General features: G+C 37.4%; 5 protein-coding genes across 9 annotated transcripts; all 5 read left to right on the top strand.

Moving 5' to 3' along the window:
- LOC18772195 (heavy metal-associated isoprenylated plant protein 36) lies at window positions 335-2580 on the top strand. The gene is made up of 3 exons (XM_007207882.2): window positions 335-567; window positions 673-748; window positions 1000-2580. Exons 1-3 carry the CDS (start codon window positions 481-483, stop codon window positions 2223-2225), a joined length of 1389 nt encoding a protein of 462 aa, XP_007207944.2. The 5' UTR covers window positions 335-480; the 3' UTR covers window positions 2226-2580.
- LOC18773069 (cell cycle checkpoint control protein RAD9A) lies at window positions 6766-11464 on the top strand. 3 transcript variants are annotated; one of them, XR_002272310.1, is made up of 10 exons: window positions 6766-6936; window positions 7421-7540; window positions 7619-7727; window positions 8027-8278; window positions 8353-8465; window positions 8747-8811; window positions 9360-9610; window positions 9690-9863; window positions 9946-10138; window positions 10948-11464. XR_002272310.1 is itself a non-coding variant. In XM_020567188.1 (10 exons), the coding sequence occupies exons 1-9, from the start codon at window positions 6832-6834 to the stop codon at window positions 10086-10088; spliced, it is 1332 nt and encodes a 443-aa protein (XP_020422777.1). In that variant the 5' UTR covers window positions 6766-6831; the 3' UTR covers window positions 10089-10108; window positions 10948-11464. The 3 variants fall into 3 exon arrangements, 2 of the variants coding, with proteins under 2 accessions (XP_020422777.1, XP_007205200.1); XM_020567188.1 differs by having other exon boundaries at window positions 9946-10108; XM_007205138.2 differs by lacking the exon at window positions 10948-11464 and having other exon boundaries at window positions 9946-10267.
- On the top strand, window positions 13079-13965 carry LOC18772723 (rapid alkalinization factor). The gene has a single exon (XM_007206088.2). It carries the CDS (start codon window positions 13387-13389, stop codon window positions 13750-13752), a length of 366 nt encoding a protein of 121 aa, XP_007206150.1. The 5' UTR covers window positions 13079-13386; the 3' UTR covers window positions 13753-13965.
- Window positions 17323-19183, top strand: LOC18772505 (REF/SRPP-like protein At3g05500). Its single transcript, XM_007205709.2, has 3 exons — window positions 17323-17671; window positions 17926-18150; window positions 18461-19183. The coding sequence occupies exons 1-3, from the start codon at window positions 17630-17632 to the stop codon at window positions 18944-18946; spliced, it is 753 nt and encodes a 250-aa protein (XP_007205771.1). The 5' UTR covers window positions 17323-17629; the 3' UTR covers window positions 18947-19183.
- Window positions 19463-23578, top strand: LOC18772483 (ATP-dependent Clp protease proteolytic subunit-related protein 3, chloroplastic). Of its 3 annotated transcripts, none has more exons than XM_007205477.2 (10): window positions 19463-20021; window positions 20491-20592; window positions 20879-21001; window positions 21111-21170; window positions 21594-21690; window positions 21768-21841; window positions 22152-22205; window positions 22291-22374; window positions 22454-22578; window positions 23164-23578. In XM_007205477.2, the coding sequence occupies exons 1-9, from the start codon at window positions 19737-19739 to the stop codon at window positions 22553-22555; spliced, it is 981 nt and encodes a 326-aa protein (XP_007205539.1). In that variant the 5' UTR covers window positions 19463-19736; the 3' UTR covers window positions 22556-22578; window positions 23164-23578. The 3 variants fall into 3 exon arrangements, with proteins under 3 accessions (XP_007205539.1, XP_007205540.1, XP_020421646.1); XM_007205478.2 differs by having other exon boundaries at window positions 19520-20021; window positions 23297-23578; XM_020566057.1 differs by lacking the exon at window positions 23164-23578 and adding an exon at window positions 22671-23088 and having other exon boundaries at window positions 19520-20021.

The following is a 23630-nucleotide window of genomic DNA, read 5'->3' as shown; positions in this document are numbered from 1 at the left end:
GATTATAATTTTACACAAAAAAGAGAGGGGATTTGGAGTTAGCTGGGAGTATTGAATGGTTACTTTGCTGAGCCTTCCTCAGATCAATAAAGTTCTATGATTTGGCATTATAAAACTCCAAATGCCAGTAATCTTAGCTAGCAGGAGGCATCAAGTCCTATATTGATAGGTGTCAATTAAGTATATATAATCTTTCATTTCAATTTAATTTATATTGTACTAAAATTTATTGTAAAGAAAATATTTAAAAAGAAGAAATGCCACCCCACCCAGCACCAACTTCAAGGACCCCACTGTATTTTCCACTGTGCTACTCAATTCCCCTCCAGTCACTAGATCTTTCCTCCCCACCATAAATACCTCACTTCCTTGTGAAGTTTTCCCAGTTGACACTTGCCGCACTCATTGCAAGCTCTCTCTCTAGCTCTTTCTTTCTTTCTATACAAAGCGTGCTCTCTCTTTTTCTGTCAATCTTTCCTAATGGCAACAACAACTGAACCCAAGGCAGAAGCCAAAGCTGAACCAAAAGAAATTGAAGAAATTTCTCAGCCTCCTCTAAAATACAAGGTATTAAATGAAGCCATGGTTAACTTCTGTGAACACCAACCTTATTCTTTCCAAAAAATGTTTCGACTTTTGCATGTTTCTAACATCTTCTTCTCTGTTTTGCAGACATGGGTTTTGAGAGTCTCTGTTCACTGTGAAGGCTGCAAGAAGAAAATCAACAAAAGCTTAAAACAAATGGAAGGTATAACCCTCCATTCCTGATATTCTTGAAGCATCAGTGTCAAGTTTTATTATATGGTCTCTTCGATTTCAGAGTTTCGTTGTTTTTCTGACATGCATCTCATTCTTTTTCCTCATACTTCAAATTTATGAGCTCTTCTCTTCCCCTGTTTTATTATCTTTTCAGTTGGTCTTGCCGTTCAACTTTCAAATATCGAAGCTTTCGTGAAAAACATGTACTGTTTTGTTGCTGATTTTCTTTGTTGTTTTCAGGGGTTTACAAAACAGAGGTGGACATGAGGCAGCAAAAACTCACAGTAACAGGGAATGTGGAAGCAGAGACTTTGATCAAGAAGTTGACCAAGTCAGGGAAACATGCAGAGCTGTGGCCTGACCCGAAAGCTAACAATTCAAACGAAAAAAAGAAAGGTAAAGGGAAAAACAAAGAGAAACAGCAAAGTGACTGTGAAGGCTGCGAGGAAAGCAACCACGGTGGCCCTGGAGGTAGTGGTGACAATGAAAAGGAGACTGTCAAAGTTGAAGTTGGTCATGCTCAAGGCTCTGGGAACAAGAAAAAGAATGAAGGTGGTGGCCCGGCTGGTAATAAGAAAGCTGATGGGGGCAATATGGTCAAACCAAATGAAGGTGGTGGCGCACCCGCTAAAACTGGCGGCGGTGGGCAAGTCAAAGAGTCAAAGCCTGAGGTGGTGAGGCAGGGTGGGAATTTACCAAACCATCCACCGGTTGCCGAGAAGAAAAGTGAGGGCGGTGAAAGTGATTGCGAGGTTGAGAAAAGTGGTGGAGGTGGCGGCGGTGGAAGTAAAAATAACAAAAAGAAGGGGCCAAAGGGGAATGCCAATGCTGAAGAGGATGAAGGTGAAGAATGTGTTGCTGCTCCACCAAGCACTGGATCACCAAATCATGGCAATGTGCCACGTGGACCAAGTGGGCCCCATGTTCCTCAGGATCCACGTGGCCCACGTGTGCCTCAGGGTCAGGGCCCCTATGTGCCTCAGGGTCAGGGCCCCTATGTGCCTCAAGGGCATTTTCGGCTTACTGGGCCTACTGGGCCTACTGGGCCTTATGGGTCCCATGGGCCTCGTGGTCCACCCTATGGTCCTCATGGACAAAGCTTTGCTCCAGCTCCAGCCAATCACATTGCTCCAGCTCCAGCCAATCACATTGCTCCAGCTCCAGCCAATCATAGCCCTCCACAGCAACATGTGTATGAGTACCAATACCCAAGGTACAGCCCTCCAATGCAAGCTGTTCACTACAATGCTGGCTTCCCCACCAATGGCTATGGTGCATCTCATTACAATACACCAGCACCTAACTCACACTCCTTCACTGAGACACAGGCCCCATCCTATCATTTGGACAACTATGCATCTCAGCCGTACTATCCATATCATCAGCCATCCTACAACTTACCACAGCCGTCCGATTCCTATGGGTTGTTCAGTGATGAAAATCCCAATGGGTGCTACATTATGTGAAGCTTTGTGGTGCTAAAAGAGAAGGGAGATTAGGACTTCTACTTAGCTTGTATAAGTGCTTTTGGGGATGCTTTGTTATGTGTTATGCAGCTGGTAATGTGGATATGGAAGGAAGCCTAATCTAAGTTTAGGGGAAAATAAGCGGGGTTTAAGGTGGGGTTCTAGGGTTTAGGGTACTTTTAAGTAGTTGATCTATGTGCTTTAGCTTTGTTTAGTACTTTTTTGTCTTTTGCTCTTTTAATTATTATTAAAAGAGTTAATTAACTAAGTAGGTTCCTAATTGTCTGTCTCAGAACTTCCTTCTCATGTGTAAAAGTAGATTTTGCAATTCAGCTTATTATTAGATGGTGACTAATTTGCATTTATCTTTTGAACATTCAAAGTTGGAGAATTCAATTTTTATATGTTCGAGGTACATCACTTGGGGTACCACCAATGCCGGAACATATAAAAATTACTCTCAAAGTTGCAAATCAACTTACTTTTTGAACCATCTCATTTACTGCACATAAGCTTGGTTTCTATGTAGGACCATTGCAATCTTTCAAATGCTTTTCTTTACTGATGTGTAAGGGAAAATTAATGGAGAAAAGGGAAAAAGATTAATTAAACTTTAATTAGAGGTGTGCTTAAAAGGATGCTAATTACATTGTGAACTGGAATATTATTTTGTCTCTTTATGGGCTAAGGAAACCATTTACAGATTCCTTGAGCTCGTTTTTGATTCTTAATTCTTTCGTCTGTGTCTGCTGAAAATGGTTCATATTGGTGCAGCAGGTTGTGTGGAAGAAGCAAATGTTTAAATTCACCAAATGGAAAAGTCTCTAGTTCTTTACTATAAACTCAACTCAAAGCATTAAAATAATTAATCTTGTTTGAAAGCCCTACTTTTAAAAGCAATCTCTTACTGCCATTTACCTTTGGAGTCTGTGATGGCCTGTCCTCTTGCTTTACTTTCATTTGTTTTTTCATCTAGACTTCTACTTTTGGATCAAAAGCAATATTTTTTGCAGATTAAATTAAAAGCAGTTTTGTACGGTAGTATGGTGGTCTTTCTTTATTTCTTTCTTTTGAGAGAGACTGTCTCCTTCCTAGGGCAAGGAACCCACAAACAAAACAAATCATGTTCATGATATGGTCAGAAACTAGAATGCTTGCTAATTAGCTTCTGTTTGACTTCAGTTTAGACTGTTTTTTGACCAGTTTATGAATATTAATTATTACTTAAAAAAGGGATTAGTCTCACTTATCTGTTTTATCAAGTAGTGACACTTGGCCAAACTCCACCTTCATACTTTAATCATATTATTAGCACTGTTTTTCTGTTTTGCCCTACCAAATGGTGGATTGGTTTTGTATTTTATTTCTAAGTGGGATTTTTGAGGGTCATATCAGTGATTATATGCAGAGGAACAAGCATTTGGTGGGTCCTACATATCTGCATTCCTTTCTGGCTATATTCTCCATTGTCAAATATTGAATGGAAAATGTGAGACTCCCAATTTTATGCAAATTTTGATCAGATTTTTTTTTTTTCTTCTGCAGTTCTAATGTCTGGAAAAAAGGCTCTTTTGGGCTTTTATTCCCTTGGCCACTTGAGAGTCATTTGACATTCCAAGCTTTGTAAGGAAGAGAACCTCTTTGTTTTATTCTGATTCTTCTCTGAGGTGAGCAATGAACAATTATGGTCTCTCTCAAGGATAATTTGTTCTTACCCTTCCAATCTCCAGAAGAGATAATGGTGTTGCTGTTGTAATAAAAATGTAAATACATATTTACCTTGGTACAAAGTTATCAGTAAAAAAAGAGATAACCAAGGACTGGACCAATGGTGTTTATGAGTTCCCTGAAACTTACCATTACTTGTACTTCACACAAAGAGAAACAGTAAAAATTCCCACTTTTTTTTAAGATAGGAAAATGCTGAAGCTGCTGAAAAGGGTATGGCTGGGACAGGCTTTATTATATACAGAAAGACAGGATGAAATATATTGAATCATTGGGGTAGATGAAATTGATTCATAAGAGAATCTTAACCCAAAAACAAATCCACTTCATCTTGATATTCAAACAATTTGCGTATTCTTCCTGATAAATGTCTGAGCAATTTCCATTTATCTGGAACCAGATTCCTTCAATCCAATCAAACTTGCCTGCCAAGTTAACCCCTTAATTATTCTCAATAAGATGATTGATTTGCACAGGGAAACACAGACAAGTGCATGCCTTCACAAAAAACTGTTTTAACTTCTATCTTTTTGACAGAGTTCATTTTGCACAGTAAACAAGATGATAATACACATCAGACTTTTTCTTAATGTTGAACAGTGACTTGTTCTGTAGAAGAGCATTGACAAGACGCTGATTTGCACACCTTACTTTAAGATAACTAGAAAGCTACACCTACAGATGCTCTGATTTCCCACATAAATTGCTGTTCATCTGCCAAGTCTTATACTTGCAATTAGGCCTGCACTGGACTCCAAGTACACTATCTCCTCTGTCCCTTTTCTAAAACAGTTCAACTTCTTTGTTTTTTGTTTAGCTCAGTTCACAAGGACCAAGATGGCAGATCTCCCATTACACACCATGCTATTTCTCAATACTGAAGAGCAACTCAGTTTCTGCTGAACAAAAGGAAAGATCAGATTTTTAGTGCCCATGAGGAAAGTTGCTTTGAATTATTGAAAAACTGAGTTGGCTTGGCTCTGCGTGCTTGTGTTCATTGGGAGGGGATTTGAAAAGAGAATCAATGGTTAAAACAATAAATTATGACTTAATTATTTTATGGGGAGCCTAATTATGTTGGTAATGACCACAATCATAGCAAATACAGTGATGCAAGCATCTGAAGATATGATGTCTGATTTGGGATTTAGCAATGCCTAATTAGGAGCTACTTAGCTTTTGTGTTCTAGGAAAGATATGCATGCATACATAATTACATACACAAATACATGTGCCTAAAAGATAATTTTTTAACTAAACGCTAAGGGTTGTGTCTCTCTGATGGGGAACTTTGTCCCATAAACATTGCATATACTATGGAATTGAGCCACATGCTAAGTTGGTTAAAGTGAAAGTGTAGTTAGTTATGAACTTAGCCCAAAATTATAAAATATATATATATATATATATATGAAAAGTTGAAATAAGCAAGTTCATAGATTATTCAAAATGTATAACTTTTGAGAGGGTAAAGTGCGACTTGACCATAATTTCGAAGAGCACTATCGTAAATAAGTCTTGATAATATTCTTACCCTTGTTGACTGTTGAGCATGGGAGGCAACTGGTTTTAAAGAGATCCTACCTATCCGTTGTTTACGTAAGCTGTATAAGCCCGAATATGCAGAAGCATCTGCTTGACAGCCACGAGCTAACTGAGCTTTTAAGCACTTTACACAAGCTCTTTTCCCTGATTGATTTAGCAGTCTAATTACATATCTTCGGCTGTTCAAGTGAATAATGATTATTGTAACTTGTTAACATAGACTGATAATCAAATCACATGCTTTTTTACCTTTAAATAAAGGGGAAAAAAGGGATTGTTTGGTCTAATAACACAATTTCAGGCAGTAAATTTCCCTAAACAAATAGTTAAGGTCCCTTGACAGAAAAGAAAAATTAATAGTTGAGAATGCTAGTTTCTTCGGTGTAGGCAGAAGTAAAGCAACCTTCAGACCAAAGCTATGGACCACCGAGGAGTTGACAACAAGCCCTACTGTTACGCAAAGGGTCAGAATGAAATGACTGAAAACAAAAGAAGAACATCAAAAGGGTCAAATTACTTCTCAGATCCAACTCTCCAAATGTACGACATCATCATTGCTGCCTGAAATTACTGCATTAAGTCATCAATCACACAATTACCCATGACACAACTGGCTTCGAAAGCAAATGATTCATTTGGTTTATTAATTTCCTTTCTTTTACTAATCAAAATTTGGTTTTGTACCTATAAGTGTGGTTTGGTAGTTGGATTTGAAATTGATTGAAGGTGAATTCAAGACAATTTTTTATGAGCCTCACATCTCTAAACAAAATTTATAGACACAATACATTGTACTGTTGTTCGGTCTACTAAAAGTTTACCAAACAACACTCAAATCAATAGTCCAATTTAATTGAAATGGTCAAGTTCAAACCGAGTGATCAAATAATGTCCATTGTTCTTTTGTTTACTTGTGGGCAAAATCCAGTAAATCTAAACCCCTCAGGGCTAGCAAGAGCCGACCCTAAGCTAGGGTATATGATGCGACCGCCTTGGGCCTAAAACAGCAATAATTTTTTGGGCATTTGTTTTGTGTGCCTTTTCTTTTACACATTATGAGCCTCGTTTGATTGTAGTGCTGATGGATTCTTCTTTGGGCTTTTCCTACTTTATCCCTGCTATGGGCTGCTAACAAATTCTAATTTCATACAAAAACATCGAAAGAAAAGCAACGTTGTAAGTGGGCCTATAAATCCCAGCCCAATCCAAACGGTACAAAAAGCCTGATATTTTGTCCAAGCTGAGTTCATATTCCCGCCAGCGCCAAGTTAGAGTGCCCGCGACGCTTTTTCGTCTTGAGTGAGAGTGAGGAAGGGAGAGAGAGAGTCGGGCGATGGAATTCAGTGTGAGCGGGAACGCCCTGAAGACCTTCGCTCGCTCTATCACGTGCCTCGCACGCGTCGGAAACGAGCTCGCCATCCAAGCTTCGTCTTCTCAGGTTCACTAACTTTCCTTTCACTTTCCCTCATTCCAAACACTCCATATAGTCTTTACTAATTCCCGCTCCACGCTTATAATTCGTACTTCTTTTTTGTTCGTTCGATTTTCCTCCGAGAAAACTGATAGATTAATTATTTGGTTTTTTTTATCAATTTATTGAGTCATTGCGGCGTTCAATTTGATCGCAGTTATTTGACATTTTATTATTGTAATTATGATGCCTGATGGTAGAATCATTTTTACTTTTCGTTAAGTATAGATCTCTGGCGTATGATTAGTAATTTATATTTTGAAAAAATTCTTGTCTGTAGGTGATAAATGTTTAGGGTTTTGCTTATGCATTTTTAGGGTTTTGGAAGAGCATGAGTGGCAGCTGTAAGAATATTGGGTGCCCATAATCGGATATTGCAATGCAACAAATGAGTTACTAATCATTTGTTATCACGACAGATGCTAAAGATTTTGTCCCCCTATCTATGCAGCTTGCTTTGCATACTCTCAATTCGTCACGGTCTGCCTATCACTCAAGTACATTTAAGCCTGAATTCTTTGATGTCTATACTATATCTTGTAACCAGGTGCAATGTAGTGTGCTTTTGAAGGTAAGGCGTCATGGTTCACCAGAATTGCTTTCTTTAGGCTTGCATACCGTGGTAATCTTACTGACTTAGTCTGTTCAGGCGGTTTGTTCTGTGCTTAGGACACCTTTAGCAAGTATAGATCATTTGAGCATACGATTGCCTGATCCCGATGCTTCAAAAATGCAATGGACTTTAGAATGCTACAGTGGTAAATATCCTTTTTCATATCTTATCTGTTTATTCTTTTTGCAAAATGGCACATGCATAATTTGTTATGACAGAATTCAGTCTAACATTTTGTTTGCTGAGTTCACCACTATACACACAATCAGGATCAGGCTTCTGGAACTGTAATTTGAGCACACTGATAGAATATGGATGGCCTAGGATTTTGTTGTTTAGCACACTATACAACTACATTATGCAGCTTTCCTTATCATATGATCTTCCTTTTATTATGTATTGTTTGATTGCCAAGGTTTTAAACTTCATACTGACATTTTGCAGGTATGAAGAAATCCTATTGGATTATTTGCAATGTTGAACCAGACATACAACATCTATCTCTTGATAGGAGAAGATTCCCAAGCAGCTTAGTTGTGAGACCTCGAGATCTAAACAGATTGCTTGCTAATTTTCAGTCATCGCTTCAGGAGATTACCATCATAGCAACAGAACCCACTTCCATGCCTTCTGATGTAGCAAGTGAAATTGGAGGAAAAGCTGTTGAACTTAGAAGTTATATTGACCCGACCAAAGGTAATAAAGGTTTTGCTTCTCATTTCTGAAATTATTACAAGCAGGATGTTTACGCTTGAATTTTCCAACGACAGACAGCGACTCATCACTGCATACTCAACTATGGATAGACCCTGCAGAAGAGTTTGTGCAGTATACCCACACGGGAGACCCCATAGATGTGACGTTTGGTGTGAAGGAGTTGAAGGTTAGTAAATTCAATCCTCGGGACCTGATTATATTTGAATGTGTTACATTGCCAAAAGCATTGTCCCAGTGACAAGCCTCTGCATTTAAACAGACATAACATCCAGCTAATTATTGTTGTTATCATCACAATAATTTTCATTGGTTGATGCTTTGTAGTAAAGTGTACAAACCTCATAGTCTATTTCCTTTTTCACTGGATGCTTCACATTCTTTTTCTAGAGCTAAATCCTAGGTGCTCTAATTTGTTGTTACATCTGTCTTTTTTCCAATTTATTTCAGGCATTCCTTTCCTTCTGTGAGGGCTGTGAAGTTGACATTCACTTGTATTTTGAGAAAGCCGGAGAGTAAGATATATCTAAGTTCTTCTTATTTTGTTTATCTTCCCTTTGCATTCTTTTTTCTCTGCATCCTATGACGAGTTTCGAGATTCAAGCTAATATGCATGCTATAAGCTGACCATGGTCGATATCAGTCAGAAATCGGAGTAGGTGCCCACATAACTTTCTGTGACATTGTCAACATCACACACCCATACTTCACACTCCCAGTTCATCTTTTATTTGCTGATATGACACGAGAGTGGTCAACTAATGACCATCTCAATATGTTTGGACTGATCATGCCAAATACTTAAGATAGTTTATAGTATTCCATTTCTCATCTTCTTTCGGATTAGAGTTTGAAATTATTGTGAGTTTTCTCCAGTAAGATAAAAATGAATCTTAGGATCAGTTTAATCAGTTGTCTTCACAGTATGTTCAACTCTGTAGAGGCAAACATAGTGATTATCTAGTGTTATAAATTTCAGACTTTGCTAGAAATTGTGGGTGGAAGTATTATATTAACCCAAATGTAACTTAAAGATTGGTTAATCATATGTTTGGGAAAGCAGGCCTATTCTAATGGCACCCAAGTTCGGTCTAGATGATGGGTCCACTTCAAATTTTGATGCTACACTTGTACTTGCAACCATGCTAGTGTCGCAGCTCCATGAAAGCAATACCTCAGAACCTCCACAAGCAGCTACTGCAATGCACATTCAGGAAGATCATGGGACAGGGTCAGAACCACGACGAGAAAGGTGTGGAACAAATGTTTCGGAGCATCCATCTGATCACACCAGAATTTGGTCTGATCTTTCAGGTAACCATTTTTGTCAATATCTTAAGAAAGTGACAAGATGTTGTGCTTCTATTTTCTTTAACTTTTTTTGTGCGTGCAGGAAGTGGTGCAAGAAGTGGCAGTGGTGCCGAAGCAGGACAGGCTCAAGGGGAAAGAAATTTGAGTGCTAATGGACAGAGAGAAATTCAAAGGATGAGCACAATGCATATTTCAAATCCTGCATGTGCTAGGGAAAATGAACCTGTGCAGGAGGATCATGTGGAAGAACCTCGAGGTTTGTAAGAGGGTAGTTAGGTCAATCTTGCTCATTTGATACAAATGTAGTAACTAAAGCTAGTGCATTTTGTTGCTTCCAGATAGGTCACAAATTAACGGTGATGGCTTTTCACAACGTCATCCTAGCAACTGGATAGATGCAGATGAGGATGATAGTGATGAGGATGGAGAGGAGAATGAACTCTGTATTCCTTCAACACCACCATACTACGAAGAACATTAGGATTATTTGCTGTAGTAAAGGTTTGCTGGATTTCTTCTCTTTCTTATGTTGTAAGTCCATCTTTCTCCTCTAGTAACATGCTTTATTTTTAATTTCTTTTTTGTCAAGTCGATGTTTTGATTTTACATAAAAGCAATTTATGACAAAGGGGTATACATTATGCAAGTATTTAAATAGAATTAAGTCCTCAACAACATTTTAGTTGGAGAGTTAGGTCATATAATTAAGTCCTCCACAATCTTTAGAATTAAGTCCTCCACAACATTAAGACCTGGGTTATTGGATCAAAAATGGTGAAATTGTGTCATAATTTATATGCACCAAAATGTGAAACGATTCTTGGTGTTGAAGTAGCCAAACTCGTAAGAGTTAGGTCATATAATTGGTGGGGTTGGATCAAGAATTCACATGCACTACGATCCATCACGATTCACTATCATGCAGCAGCAGTTATAGGACCCCACCTTTACTGTTTCAAATATCGCCATAAATGTGAAGCAGATCTTAGTGTTGATTTTGCATTGCCTCTCTTTTGCAGTGAATTTCTGTCTGTCTTAAGATAGGTTTTTCTTTTCCCTTTTTCTTTTCCCGTAGGACTGGTAAGAAAAACAGCAGGAAAAACTCAATCGTAGTGAAGTCCTGCGTTTTCTCACTGTAATTGTCAGTTTTTTTTGTTGAAATATCCAATGGGAATGCCAATTAGGAATTTGATGCTTTGAATTGAAACGATAGGAAAGAAAGACTCAACAAAGTGAGGCTTCTCTGGATTTGCTTATTTATTCAATAGCTTAAGGCTATATAAGTTAAAAACTATAAAATCCCTCAATTTGTCGATATTTGAAATCTTAAAAATCTGCAGGTGGGACCCATTAGCACGTAGTTATCTCCAGCAGTTGAGCAATTTGTGGTTTTTCTCGTTAATGTCAGCATGATCCCTGAACATAGCTTACATGCCAGGATGTCATCAACCTTTGTATTATTTTCTCATTTATTCTAATTTTTTTGTTGATCTTTTGGTATGGTTGGAATAGTTCAGACTGGTTGTGGATTTCTTTTTCTTATGTGCTTTTCAACACCTGGAGCTTTGCAAGGTACCAAAATACAGTTGCTGGGCCTGTTTGGGAATTCAGAACTTGAGGGTATTTCTGTCCATATGTGAGAGAATGTCCCTTCCTTGTCCATAACATTAAACATTGATGTTGTAGATGTGAATTAGGTCATTTAGTTATAACCGTGAGTCTGCGCATTTGCCCTCCAGTTTGAGCCCCCATTTTTTCAAAATAGATTAATTTAGAGTAGTTTAAATTAGTGATTGTATAAGACAAGAATCATAAATTGATGTTCACTCCAAAAATATAATGATGAGGGAAGATTCATGCGGAAAAGAGAGATTATGATTAAAAATGGCATAAATAATTTCCTTTTTTAAAAGAGCGTAATATAATAGTCTCCTGTGGAAAATAAAATAGAAAGATTTGTTTTGGGAAAGCTTGTTAAGCACCAGCTGGCTTGAGGAGAACTGAGGAGTTGAGTTGGTGTTGGAACGCGCAAACACCGTCCTAGCGATCTGTGGCGGGCCACCATCTATTTAGCGGCTACGTCATCTATTTAACGGCTACGGCACGTAGCCGCTCATTTTTTCCTCCTGGCTAACGCCGCTTACATAGCCTATAATTTAAACATGAGGAATGCTAGCCGTTATTCCTTTCAAATGCCACAGCTAGCTATCTATCTATCTATCTGTGATGAAAAGAAAAGCGCGGGTATTGAATTGAAAACAAAAGGGACAGAATCAAATTCACATACCTTTCTTGAACAGGTATGTTGGGTTTGGTTTGGGAGTCTAAAGAAAGACAACAATGCATAACTATTTTAACTTTATTTTGAACAATCATTACTAGTAATTAGGGTTTTCGTGAAAAGGAATAGTGGGATTTTAGATTGTCTTCTTTGCTAAATTAAACAAACTGAATAAAGTGTTTAGATGAAGGGTTTTCTTTTTTTATATTTATCATACAGGAACGTTATGGCACCATTATTCTGTATGTGATCACATATATTTTTATAAATCAGAAACTTAATTATTTTTTTGTTCTTTATACAAGCGGTAGTTGGATATGTAAATTCGACACTGAAATCACTAAGTTACAAACTCCTAATGATTCTTTTTCTATAAATTAAGGGACTCTTAAGTTGTTATAACTTGTAACTTAGCTTTCACCTCACAAATGTCAATGAGATACGCATTAAGAAAATGTATACCAAATCCTTTCTACGTGCTTCCAACTCAATATTTTTTTTTCTTCTTTTCTTTGTGATGATGGAAGGATTCAACTCAGCTTCAAATATGCTTATTCTATATGTTTTTGCAGACGTATACATTAGATTGGCAAATCAGTAGATTTTAATGGACGAGAAAACAAAAAAGAGTAAAATGAGGACGGTTATGTTGAAAACAGAGACAAAGGGCAGGGGGCATAATTTTGATTATGGAGACTTATTATTTGATTATGGAGATTATTAAAGAAATGATAAATAAAGAAACAGCAGGTAGGAATAGGATGATAGGAAGGAGAAAACGTGTTTCGGTTAACGATTCTTGGATGGACTTGGCCACTTGGGATAGGTGTAAACCCTAGATGCCGTCTTCCCTCTTCCTTATTCTATTTTAATGCAACTCCCCCTCTCCTCTCTCTCCTCTCTGTAATCTCCATTTCTAGAGAGAGAGAAGCTCAACCAGTCAACTATATATTGCATTCTTAATAGTAGGTTGGATTCTGAATGTGGACATTATTTTACTTCTAATTTACTAAGTCTGCCATTGTCATTATGAATTTGGTGGCATTTCCAACTCCTCAAAATACAAAATACAAAAACCAACCTAAAATAATAATAAGTTGAATTAGCATTTGTTATATAATAAAATCCACGGAAACAATTATTATATTCTTATTATTAAGGTCTTTGTAAATGGTAGTGTGGTACAACTAATATGTAGAAACAATCAATGGGCAGCATTGTAAATAACAGCTAATACCAATGTCATTTCATTACATCAGGCCGTTTATAAGTCCTTTTAAGTAACTGAGGTATAGTTCTTGTCTAGTTGGCCTCGTCGCTCTCTCTCTCTCCATTGGCTCACTGGTAAAGAGAAACAACAAACACAGAGCAAGAAAATTAAAATACAAACACCAAAGAGAAAGCAAATAAAGAAGCTCTCAAGCAATAAGAAAAGCTAGCAGCAAGTTTTACAGAAAACAAAGAAATAGTGATACATTGAGCTTCTTATTGGGAAACAATGGCTAGGCTATGCTGTGTCTCATTCCTCCTCCTGATCTGCGCCTCAATCTTGTTGATGGGTTCATCATCTTCTGTTATAGCAAGTGGGGACCACCACCCGAACCTTTCATGGATGCCCACCAACAACTCAGCCTGCAAGGGCTCCATAGCAGAGTGCTTGGCTGCAGGGGATGAGGAGTTTGACTTGGACTCTGAGATCAACCGGCGCATCTTAGCCACCAGCAAGTACATCAGCTACGGTGCGATGCAGAGGAACACTGTGCCTTGCTCAAGGCGTGGCGCCTCCTACTACAATTGCCAGCCGGGAGCTCAGTCCAACCCCTACAGCCGCGGCTGCAGCGCCATCACAAGGTGCAGGAGTTAATTTTTTTTATTTTTTGTTTCTTTGTTTTTTATTTCTGGTTCATTTTGGAAATGGGTTCGATTGTTATACATGAACAAAGGGAGAGAGAGATGGTTTGGAGGTGGTGTGTCATTGTTGTTATTATTAATGGAAATGTTGATGATGTTATAAAATCATATTTGAATGTCTCTGTAAAACATTAATAATTGCTATTCCTTTTCTTCAAAGTTTTGAGCTTCTGCCTGTTTTGAATGAACCAGAAAGAAAAAAAAAAGAGCTGATCACCGATGGGGTGCTCTGTTTCTCTTTCTTTTTTCCCCCATTGATCTATTTCTTTTTGGAAGAAAGATCTGTGCTCCACAATTCAAGACCTAACTAGTTGTGTAGAATGAATTACATTGAAGTTATCAAAATTTTCTATCTTTTTTCTTCTTGAATTGATGTATATTTTGGCCATATCAATGTCTCTACAGAATTGATTCCATGTGATGGATTATATTGGCCATGAAAGTTAGCATCTTTTGGGGACTTGTGTTTGCTGTGTTGTGTTGTGTTGTTAGTTATAGAAAAACCCTCTTTTCAATTTGATTGCTGCCTTCCTTCTCCTTTTGTCTCAAAGGAGAAAAAGGCAGCCAGAGAGAGTTGGTAGAATGAGACGACATAAATAAAGCCAGGGGAAAAGTAACAAGAGAAGAAAGAGGAATTGTTGAGTTGTAATGACAATAAACATGCAGTTTGCAAAAGGGAGAAAAGGACAATTTAAAGATAAATTCTATCAAATGTTGGAATTTCTTTTCTTATTCTCTGTTTGCCTTTGGCCTTTTGACTCAAAATTGGTTTTCTGCAGTATGAATATCTTGATTTTATTCATATTGGCTTTTCTTTTGCTTTGAAGTTCTTTGCTTTAAAGTGGGGTAGTAGGGCAAATGAAGTTCATGCAAGAGGGACAAATAAGTTGGTGCCTTTATTTTTGGCCAAAATTTGAATGGAAAGACATAGGCTTAGCTAAGTTGGCTATAGCAGACGGATGTGCTCCCCACTCTTCATCCGAATTCGAGTCCCTTTTTTCGTAGTTTAGATTAAATTAAAGTAGAATATCGCTTGTATCAATAATAATAAACAAAATTTGAATGGCATAGAATATAATTCAATAGATAGGTATAAATGCAATGCAAGAAGGACAAATAAGTTTATTTCTCCTTGCATTTGGTAAATGTTAAACCTAGTGTAAGGTTTAAGGTTATATTTAAACTTGGACAGAGTAGATTTTGTACTTGAAAGTGAGGATGGAGATATGTTTGTTTTGGAGAGTGAATTTTAGCTCTTGGTGAAGTACAGTGTCTATAAATTTGTCCTACCAGAGTCATAAAAATGGTCATAATTGCACCTATCTTAAAGTCTTCCATGTGAAGTGTATGAAAGCCACTGCAAAAATGCTTAATGGGAATGAGAGAGAGCTATATCAGCAGCAAAAGATGATCCTCATGATTTGAATTCTCCTCTTTAAGTTTTAGAGTAGGTGTATGTTGGGTTTGTTTGTTAAATACTTAGGTCCACAGATCAAAATTTAAAGCTATTTGTGGTCCCCTTTGCCAAACATAAGTTGAGCAAAAAAGACCCCTCTAAGATCTCTTTCATCACAGAGGCTGCTGGTATCTTTTTTCTTCCATTATTGAAGCTTCGAATCTCTTAGGTAAACTTTTGGTACACTTCACCTGTTCACAGATGGGGAAAAAAAAGTAGATTCTTTTAGGACATATGGATGAAAATGCTAAGAACAAGTCTACACCTCACACCGACATTGGAACCGAAACTATTCAACCAATATGGTTCGGTTCAGTTTTAATAAAAAAGATTTATAAAATCGACCGGTTCAGTTTAAACTAATTCCAATGCGGTTTCTTATTTTTCCGGTTTCAGATATGATATTTTTTAAATTATTATTATTTTTACAAATTCTAACTAAAATTTATTTTTTGGGCTAAAAAATTCACAAATGATCTAATTTCATGCAAATAGAGATAATTGGGCATAAAAAAGAAAGATGATTTGAAGTTGGCTTGGGGAAATATTAGTTATGGGATTATAAATTTAACATTTAACTTAAATAATTTTTTTTGCAGCCGGTCTAGTTTTGTAATGTGTGAAAATGGTAGTGGAATTGGTTTGAATTGGTTCGATCCGATTTGATGTCGATTTATTAAATTTTTATTCAACATGATTTTTTTCCGATTTTTTCCATTCGAAGTTGCTCGGTTTTCCTATCTCGACACCCACCCTTAATTTTCTGTGAGTCTGTGACTGGGATTTTCATCATCTATGAAATTGAGTTGGTGGAAATTTATATTGGAAACAATTCTTGGTAGGTAAAGCAACTCCAGATTAAGCTGCTCTTATGTTTCTGTGGCTTTAATCTTTAAAGTGGACAACTTTACATAAATTAAGTTTGATCAAATTTTATAATATTGCAACCACTTCAACTCAGAAGATTCCCACATCCCTTTTTTTTTGGGATGCCAGATGGTGTGCAACTATTTCAATGTATTTAATATTTCAGAAACTAAAAACCTCAAATGTTATTGTTTTTCTTTAATCAACAAATCAAAACCTGATATTTGAACCACCAACTGGCTTGAAAACTTATGATCCTATTCGTGATTGCTCTGTAACAACATTTATTTATTTTCTCTAGTTTTTAAGTAAGTGGTGGTGGATGCATTCAAAGCCTTCTGACTCCCATTGAATTGAATATTCATGTCCATCTTGTTATTGTGCCTACAAACTACGCTCCATAAATTGGAACCAAAAAAGAATTGAATCAAAGTTACATTATATCCCATTAGGAAGACATTAGGGGTCCGGCGTGACAAGAAAATTGTCATCCTCGCTATCTACTTATCTTGCTTTTGCTCTCAGTTATTACTTCCAATTCTATTGACGTTCCACTCTAGTGGCATTTAGTCTTCATTTTGTTGGACGAAATTAAAATTTATATGTTATAGACGACAATTATTAAATAATAAACTTTATAAAAAAAATCTTGGATAATGAGTTTGTAACTCAAGTGATTAAGAGTATTGTCGAATCTCCCTCTCTCAATATCGTCTATATTAAAAATGAAAATAAAACATTCTCGAACTCGTATAAAAAGTGCAATACTTGGGCTTCATTATATGAAAAGTATGCAAGAATTTTATAGTGATGGTCTTATATATGATCTTTAAGTGAGGCTTTATCTATTAACTATTAGATTAATTTAGTTAATTGTTAGATTAAATTAGTTAACCTAATCTAATGATTAAAAAATAAAACCTCACCTAATGACCATATATAAGGCCCTCATAATAGAATGACTCGAAAACTATGATGCCAAACGACTAACTCATTTTCCGTTGGGCCAAGAGAGTCAACAACCAGGGCCTAGTTTATTCCTCAACCGTGGGAAATAAGAAATACCCTAAATTCATGCCAGCATGATCCAGTGGGCCATTTACGTAGGACCCAAGAACCTTCTCGAACTGTACCCCCCACCGCCAAAAAGGTCCAAAACGTCATTCTCGTTTCCATTAACCCAGTTACATTGGAAAGCTAGTAAAGCTTTCACGGTGTTAGTTTTTACGTTCACCGAACTCGGCGAGTAATCAACAGCGCAACGTAGACGGACTTCATCCTCGCCAAGCGAACAAACTTTTAGTTTTAACGCGGACTTCCCGGTTGGTTCGCTTCGCTGAAACAAATCCCACCGCCCAATTTCTTAAGCGCTAAGTATATATTCAGAGGCTCCTTTCGGGTTTTCTACTATAAAACCTTCGTCTTCCTCCTCTAACCTCCAACACAGTTACAGCAAACAATCATTAGCCGAGATTTTAAATTCCCGAACAAGAAAGAAAAGTTGATTATGGCCCAGGAAGATTTGAGCGTGCAGGTGCAACAACAGATGGTATGGACCATAAACCCGCCTTTTCTTTTTTCTTATTATGTTATTGATTTGTTTATTCTTTTTAATTGACATTGGCACTGTTTGGTTGCCGAGAAAATTTGGTTTTCACAATATATTGGGATTTTAAGAAATACCTAAGTTTTGTAACTTTCCCACTTTGTTATTTTTATAAATTTCTTTTCAGATGAACAAGGAATCAGCTTTCATGGGTGTTGTTAGCTCATATTTATTTAAGTGTTTTTGTAATTGTTTAGGCTGAGGAGGAGGAACAGAGGCTCAAGTACCTGGAATTTGTTCAAGTGGCTGCAGCTCATGCCGCGGTTTGCTTCTTAAATCTGTACGGATTTGCCAAGGAAAGGTCTGGTCCTTTGAAGCCTGGAGTTGAATCCGTGGAGGGAACTGTGAAGAACGTTGTTGGACCTGTCTATAACAAGTACCATGATGTCCCTGCTCACCTCCTCACCTTCGTGGATCGCAAGGTACCTAACAAATTTCATGCTCTTATGCTATTTGGTTTATTGTGCATACGCAGCACATCGATTATGTTTTAGAGTCAATCCATTTTTCAATCTTCAATTTATAGTTGGTCCATTGCATCCAACTTCAATTGCACAAATTTGATTACGGCATTTGGGTTTTGTTCCTTGATAGGATGTATGCTTGCATCTATTTTCGATTTCATAATTAGCTTGGTTAATTTGGTTTTTATAATATGATGGAGTGAAGCTTCTTTGTTGTGTTCAATGTGCAAGTGGTAAAACTCTAAAATTTGTATTGGAACATGTTCAGGTTGATCAATCTGTGACCAAGCTGGACAGTCGTATGCCGCCGGTGTTTAAGCAGGCTTCATTCAAAGCCTTATCAGCTGCTCAAAAAGCCCCAGAGGCGGCTCGAGCGGTTGCTTCTGAGGTTAAGCGTGCTGGGGTTGTAGACACTGCCTCAAGCTATGCTAAATCTGTCTACACCAAGTGTGAACCCGCAGCTAAAGATCTGTATGCTAGGTATGAACCAAAAGCTGAGCAATGTGCCGTCTCTGCGTGGCGAAAGGTGAACCAAGTCCTCCCAAAGGTGGTTGAGGTTGTTGTACCAACTGCAGCATATTGCTCTGAAAAGTACAACCAGACTGTACAGCACACTGCAGAGAAGGGGTACAGGGTCTCCTCCTATATGCCTCTGGTTCCCACAGAGAAAATTGCCAAGGTTTTTGCAGGGAAGGTGCCTGAAGCAGAGCCTTTGCTTGCAAGTCATGGTGAAGTTGATGTTGCCCTTCATTGATAGGTCTTCATTGTTGGTTTTTGTTTTGCCTTGGGTTTTGTGATGTTATGGTATTAAACAGAACAAAAACGGATGGGCATGGTTGTTGATTGTTTTTCAGAGGTTTTATATATATAATATAATATTCTAATGTTTATTTATTTTTATACTTTTCTGTTTGTGATTTAGAAAAGATGAATGTAAATTGAAACATTATGCAGTTAAATATATTGTAGCTTCCGGAGTCCAATTTCCAAATTACATGTCAATATAGAGATTTTTCCCTAATACGCAATTTATTTATTTTGGTTGTGATTGTGCCGAAACAAACATACTTCATGAATCATCCCCTTCTTAAAATTTAAAATTTATTCTAATGAAAAAAATTCACTCGATAGATAGTTAATTGATACATCAAGGAGGTTGTCTCTAATTAAAAATAACGTAAATTTCCCTTCCACGTGGCACCCAACAGGATCGAACTTCAGTGCGATTTCTTTGCTTCAATATGACAACAACAAAAAAAAATTTAACGTCAAAAAGTATATGAGGTGCTTATGATGCCAAGTCCTTTTGCTTTCTGGGCCAAAATTGACAATATCTTGTGGGCTCTAAAAGGGCTCAACAGTGAAACAAAACGACATCCCCAAACTTCTTCCACAGCAAATAGCATCAAAATTCCCAGCCAAAGCTTTCAAGGCCTTCCTTCAACTTCAACGAACCAAATAGCATCAGAGCTTCTCTTCAATTTCTCTTTCAGTTTCTGCAGAGAAAACCCAGAAGTGTCACAAGGTCTCACCGATAATTTCAAATGGCCACTAGTTTGCATTTACCAATCTCAATATCAGCGACTTCTTCATCGTCACTTAGAGCCAAAAATACTCGAAGGTTCGCAGCTTTTTGTTCCATTAACTCGAAAGCAAAAGTCAAAATCCCCATTCCTCCAATAAACCCTAAGGACCCGTTTCTTTCAAGGCTCAGTTCAGTGGCTGCCAATTCACCCGAAACTTTACTGAACCGACCTGTTCAAAATTCTGACTCTCTTCCGTACTTGGATTTGTTTGATGAACCTAAGCTCATGGCCACACCTGCCCAAGTATGTCCCTCCCTCTCTCTCTCTCTCTCTCTCTCTATATATATATATATATGCTTACGTATAGGTAGTTTTTTTTTTTGGAAGGATTGAAGCAAAGTTTTCTAGATTAATTTAATGGGTACTAGTGAAATTAGCGCCTGCTAGTTCTTTGTAGCGGAAAGAATCTTAATTTTGTATTGGTTAAGCTGGTTTTGTTCGAAATTTTAGCGATTCTAATAGGTCTTAATGGAAATAGTAGTGACTGGGAGGACTTTCTGGCTTCTTTCCATGGGAAATTAAACTTCTTGTTTTGGATAAAAAAAATGTAGTGATGTTTCAAAATTTATTAAGACAGTCTGAATGTTTAGTAATTAAAGAAATTGATTTCCACGTTATCCTGGAACCCCGGTTAATCAAATTTCTTTTTGTTTGTTTCTATGACTCTTATTTGGTTAGTTGGTATACTGATGATATTCTCTGCTTGAACTAGGTGGAAAGATCTGTTTCTTACAACGAGCATAGGCCAAGGAAACCACCTCCAGACTTGCCGTCATTGCTACTCCACGGGAGAATAGTTTATATTGGCATGCCTGTAAGTTCTTGACCCAATATTCATGTTGGTTGTAGATGCCATCTTCGGAAAGTAGCAAATCATGGTATCTTTTCATAGTTGGGGTGAAATTGAGAAGCCCAGAGCATGTCTTCAGTGCAGACTGTGCACCTTGAGTGTGTTCTCTCGTTACTTCAGAAGGGGAAATATGACTAAAATGATACGGGACTAATGCCGATATCCATTCCTAATAGGTTTTAGTCAGTCTTATTGTCACGTCGTTCTTGCATTTTTGTGAAATCTGTTAAAAGTTGCTTTGATGTTTCAGTTAGTACCAGCAGTCACAGAGCTTGTTGTTGCGGAATTGATGTATCTGCAATGGATGGATCCTAAACAACCAATATATATTTATATCAATTCTACCGGAACCACTCGTGATGACGGTGAAACGGTAAGTCTGTTGTTTAATATCAAAACATGATGCATATGAAATGATCTCTCTCTCTCTCTCTCTCTCTCAAAATTATCTATTTTATGTATTTAAAGGGCTTATTACTCAGGTTGGCATGGAGTCAGAGGGTTTTGCTATCTATGATGCAATGATGCAGTTGAAAAATGAGGTGATTCATTTTAAGAATTGTTGCATTTCACATAGTTATTTGCTCTACTTGGTGGTGATGATGGTGTTAGTTTGCGTGGGTGTGGGTTTGGAGCTACATAGGGTGTTTCTAGATTAGCAATTGTGCTTAGGGATATGCATATGCATGTGGTGGCACCACATCAGTGCTGCGGATGTGTTGCTGTGATGCTAACGCTTGAAAATGGTTGTGAGGCAGTGACAATGGCAACTGTTGATTGGGTTTATAAATTCTATGAATTAGTATATTTAGTTTTATATGCACTTGTATCAACTTCCCACACCCCAGAGGATATGTGCTAAGTGACCTGGGCACTGACTGAAAAGTAGGGGAATGATATGCATTTGGTAATGATATGAATATTCTACCTTTTATCTCATTACATAGTTGTTCTTGCTTATTCAGATACATACGGTTGCCGTTGGGGCTGCTATAGGTCAAGCTTGTCTATTGCTTTCAGCAGGAACTAAGGGCAAACGATTCATGATGCCACATGCCAAAGGTATGATGCATTTGGCTTTTTAAGTTTGCAATCTCAGACCTTTAAAACTTTCGTAATTTCCTTCAATCCTGTTTCAGCCATGATCCAACAGCCTCGTGTGCCATCATCTGGGCTGATGCCTGCTAGTGACGTTCTTATTCGTGCAAAAGAGGTGATCCCCTGTTTCATTGCTTTCCACCATTTTAATATGGTTAAAGACTGATTGTTTCAAATTCAATGTTATCCATTCCTTGTTCTAGTCCTAAACATGTATTTGTTCATCATGTCTTTATTTGTTTGGTCTCTGAACTTCTCTGGAGGAGTAAAAATAGAAATCACATCAACATTTTCTGTTCAATATGCAATATAATGATAGACATTTACTGAGCTCTGGCTTAAGATTTCATTCATAAGGTGACAATCTTTTTTATTCAACTTCTGTGTGCATTTTGTGGAAATTTCAACATTGTCTAAATTTGCAGGTAATGACAAATAGGGACATTCTTATAAAGCTTCTGGCCAAGCACACAGGAAATGTAAGCTCTTTTTATAAGATTTAATCAGCAGCAGCATATGAGCAAAAACTAAGGAACTTATCTTATCTTGTTATTTTTGTATTAGTCAGTAGAGGCCGTTACTAATGTGATGAGAAGACCATATTATATGGATTCTACAACTGCTAAAGAATTCGGGGTGATTGACAAGGTAAGTCCTTTTAGATTGTCTTATGTAGTTTGTTTCTTCAATTTTGTGGAAAATTGACTGATGGGAACACTGCATGCAGATCCTTTGGCGTGGTCAAGAAAAGATAATGGCAGATGTAGCATCCCCTGAGGAATGGGACAAGAAAGCTGGTGTCAAAGTTGTAGATGAACTTAGTCTCTAGTGGGTGCAATGTTGTCATTATAGGTAAGTTAACCTTTTCTTCATTATGCAACAATGGTGCTTCATGGGGTTTTTTCAAATGTGAAAATTATCATTTTTGATTGGGCTTTGTGAAGGACTCAGCGAACTTAGCAATGGGGCAAGCTAGTCAATTCAGTTTTCATGGGGAAGAATGCAACTATAATAATAATTGCTTGAAAATTCATCAAATGATGCTGCAAATCTATATTCTATATAGTGGTCATGCAAAGGACAGAAATTTGTCTATTGTCTTCCTAGCCTTGAGCTAGACTTTCACACCTTGGCTTGATTTGATATTTCACTCCGTCAGCGTATGAGTGTTAGTGTGATCTGGGGGTATTTGCTACTTGAATAAAATGGCATGAACGACAAATGGGCTGTTGTTCTTGTACTTCAAATTGTTTCTGTAAGGGTTGATGGCTCAAGATTGGGCCTGAAAAATACCGGCAATGCATGGTTATACTAGAACGTTGCAAGATAGTGTGGCTATTTAGTTTTATTTTGGTTCGTGTATGTTAATAGTGTTTTTGCCTGCAAGATCCTTTCAAGAACTAGGTTTCTGATTGGAATGCTTCTCTTGGCGTGTAGGAATTCTTACTTGGTTACTAAATGTAGAAGAAATTACATGATCGGTCACTTGTTGGGATTCTTTGGTTATTGGTTGAAGCATGAATGAATGTAAAGAGCGTCAAATCATCTTATGGGGAGAATATAATTGCAGGAATCTGAAGTGGCCTGTTTATGAGGAAGATTTGGATGGAAGAGATTGAATACTGATGCCAAATTGAATTGCCGCTGGAACAATCTGGAGGGTGCACAAACACAAACGTTCGAAGGTTACGAGGGGTCATACTCTTTTTATGTCTTAATTGAAGTGCTATCGAATGTAATATTTTGGTAAGTATTTGGGTTTACGGATGATGTTCATGCTTGAGGGTAACCAATCCTTTCTTAATAATATTTTGAATTCAACATGCATGGCATGCATGGTTTGCAAAGACAATTTAATGGGTCGCTTACCTGTGTAGCTGATGCATCCTCTTTGAAACAATTTA

The sequence above is a fragment of the Prunus persica genome, chromosome G6 (assembly GCF_000346465.2).
Source record: "Prunus persica cultivar Lovell chromosome G6, Prunus_persica_NCBIv2, whole genome shotgun sequence".
NCBI lineage: Eukaryota > Viridiplantae > Streptophyta > Magnoliopsida > Rosales > Rosaceae > Prunus > Prunus persica.
This window is presented reverse-complemented; position numbering and strand designations above follow the sequence as displayed.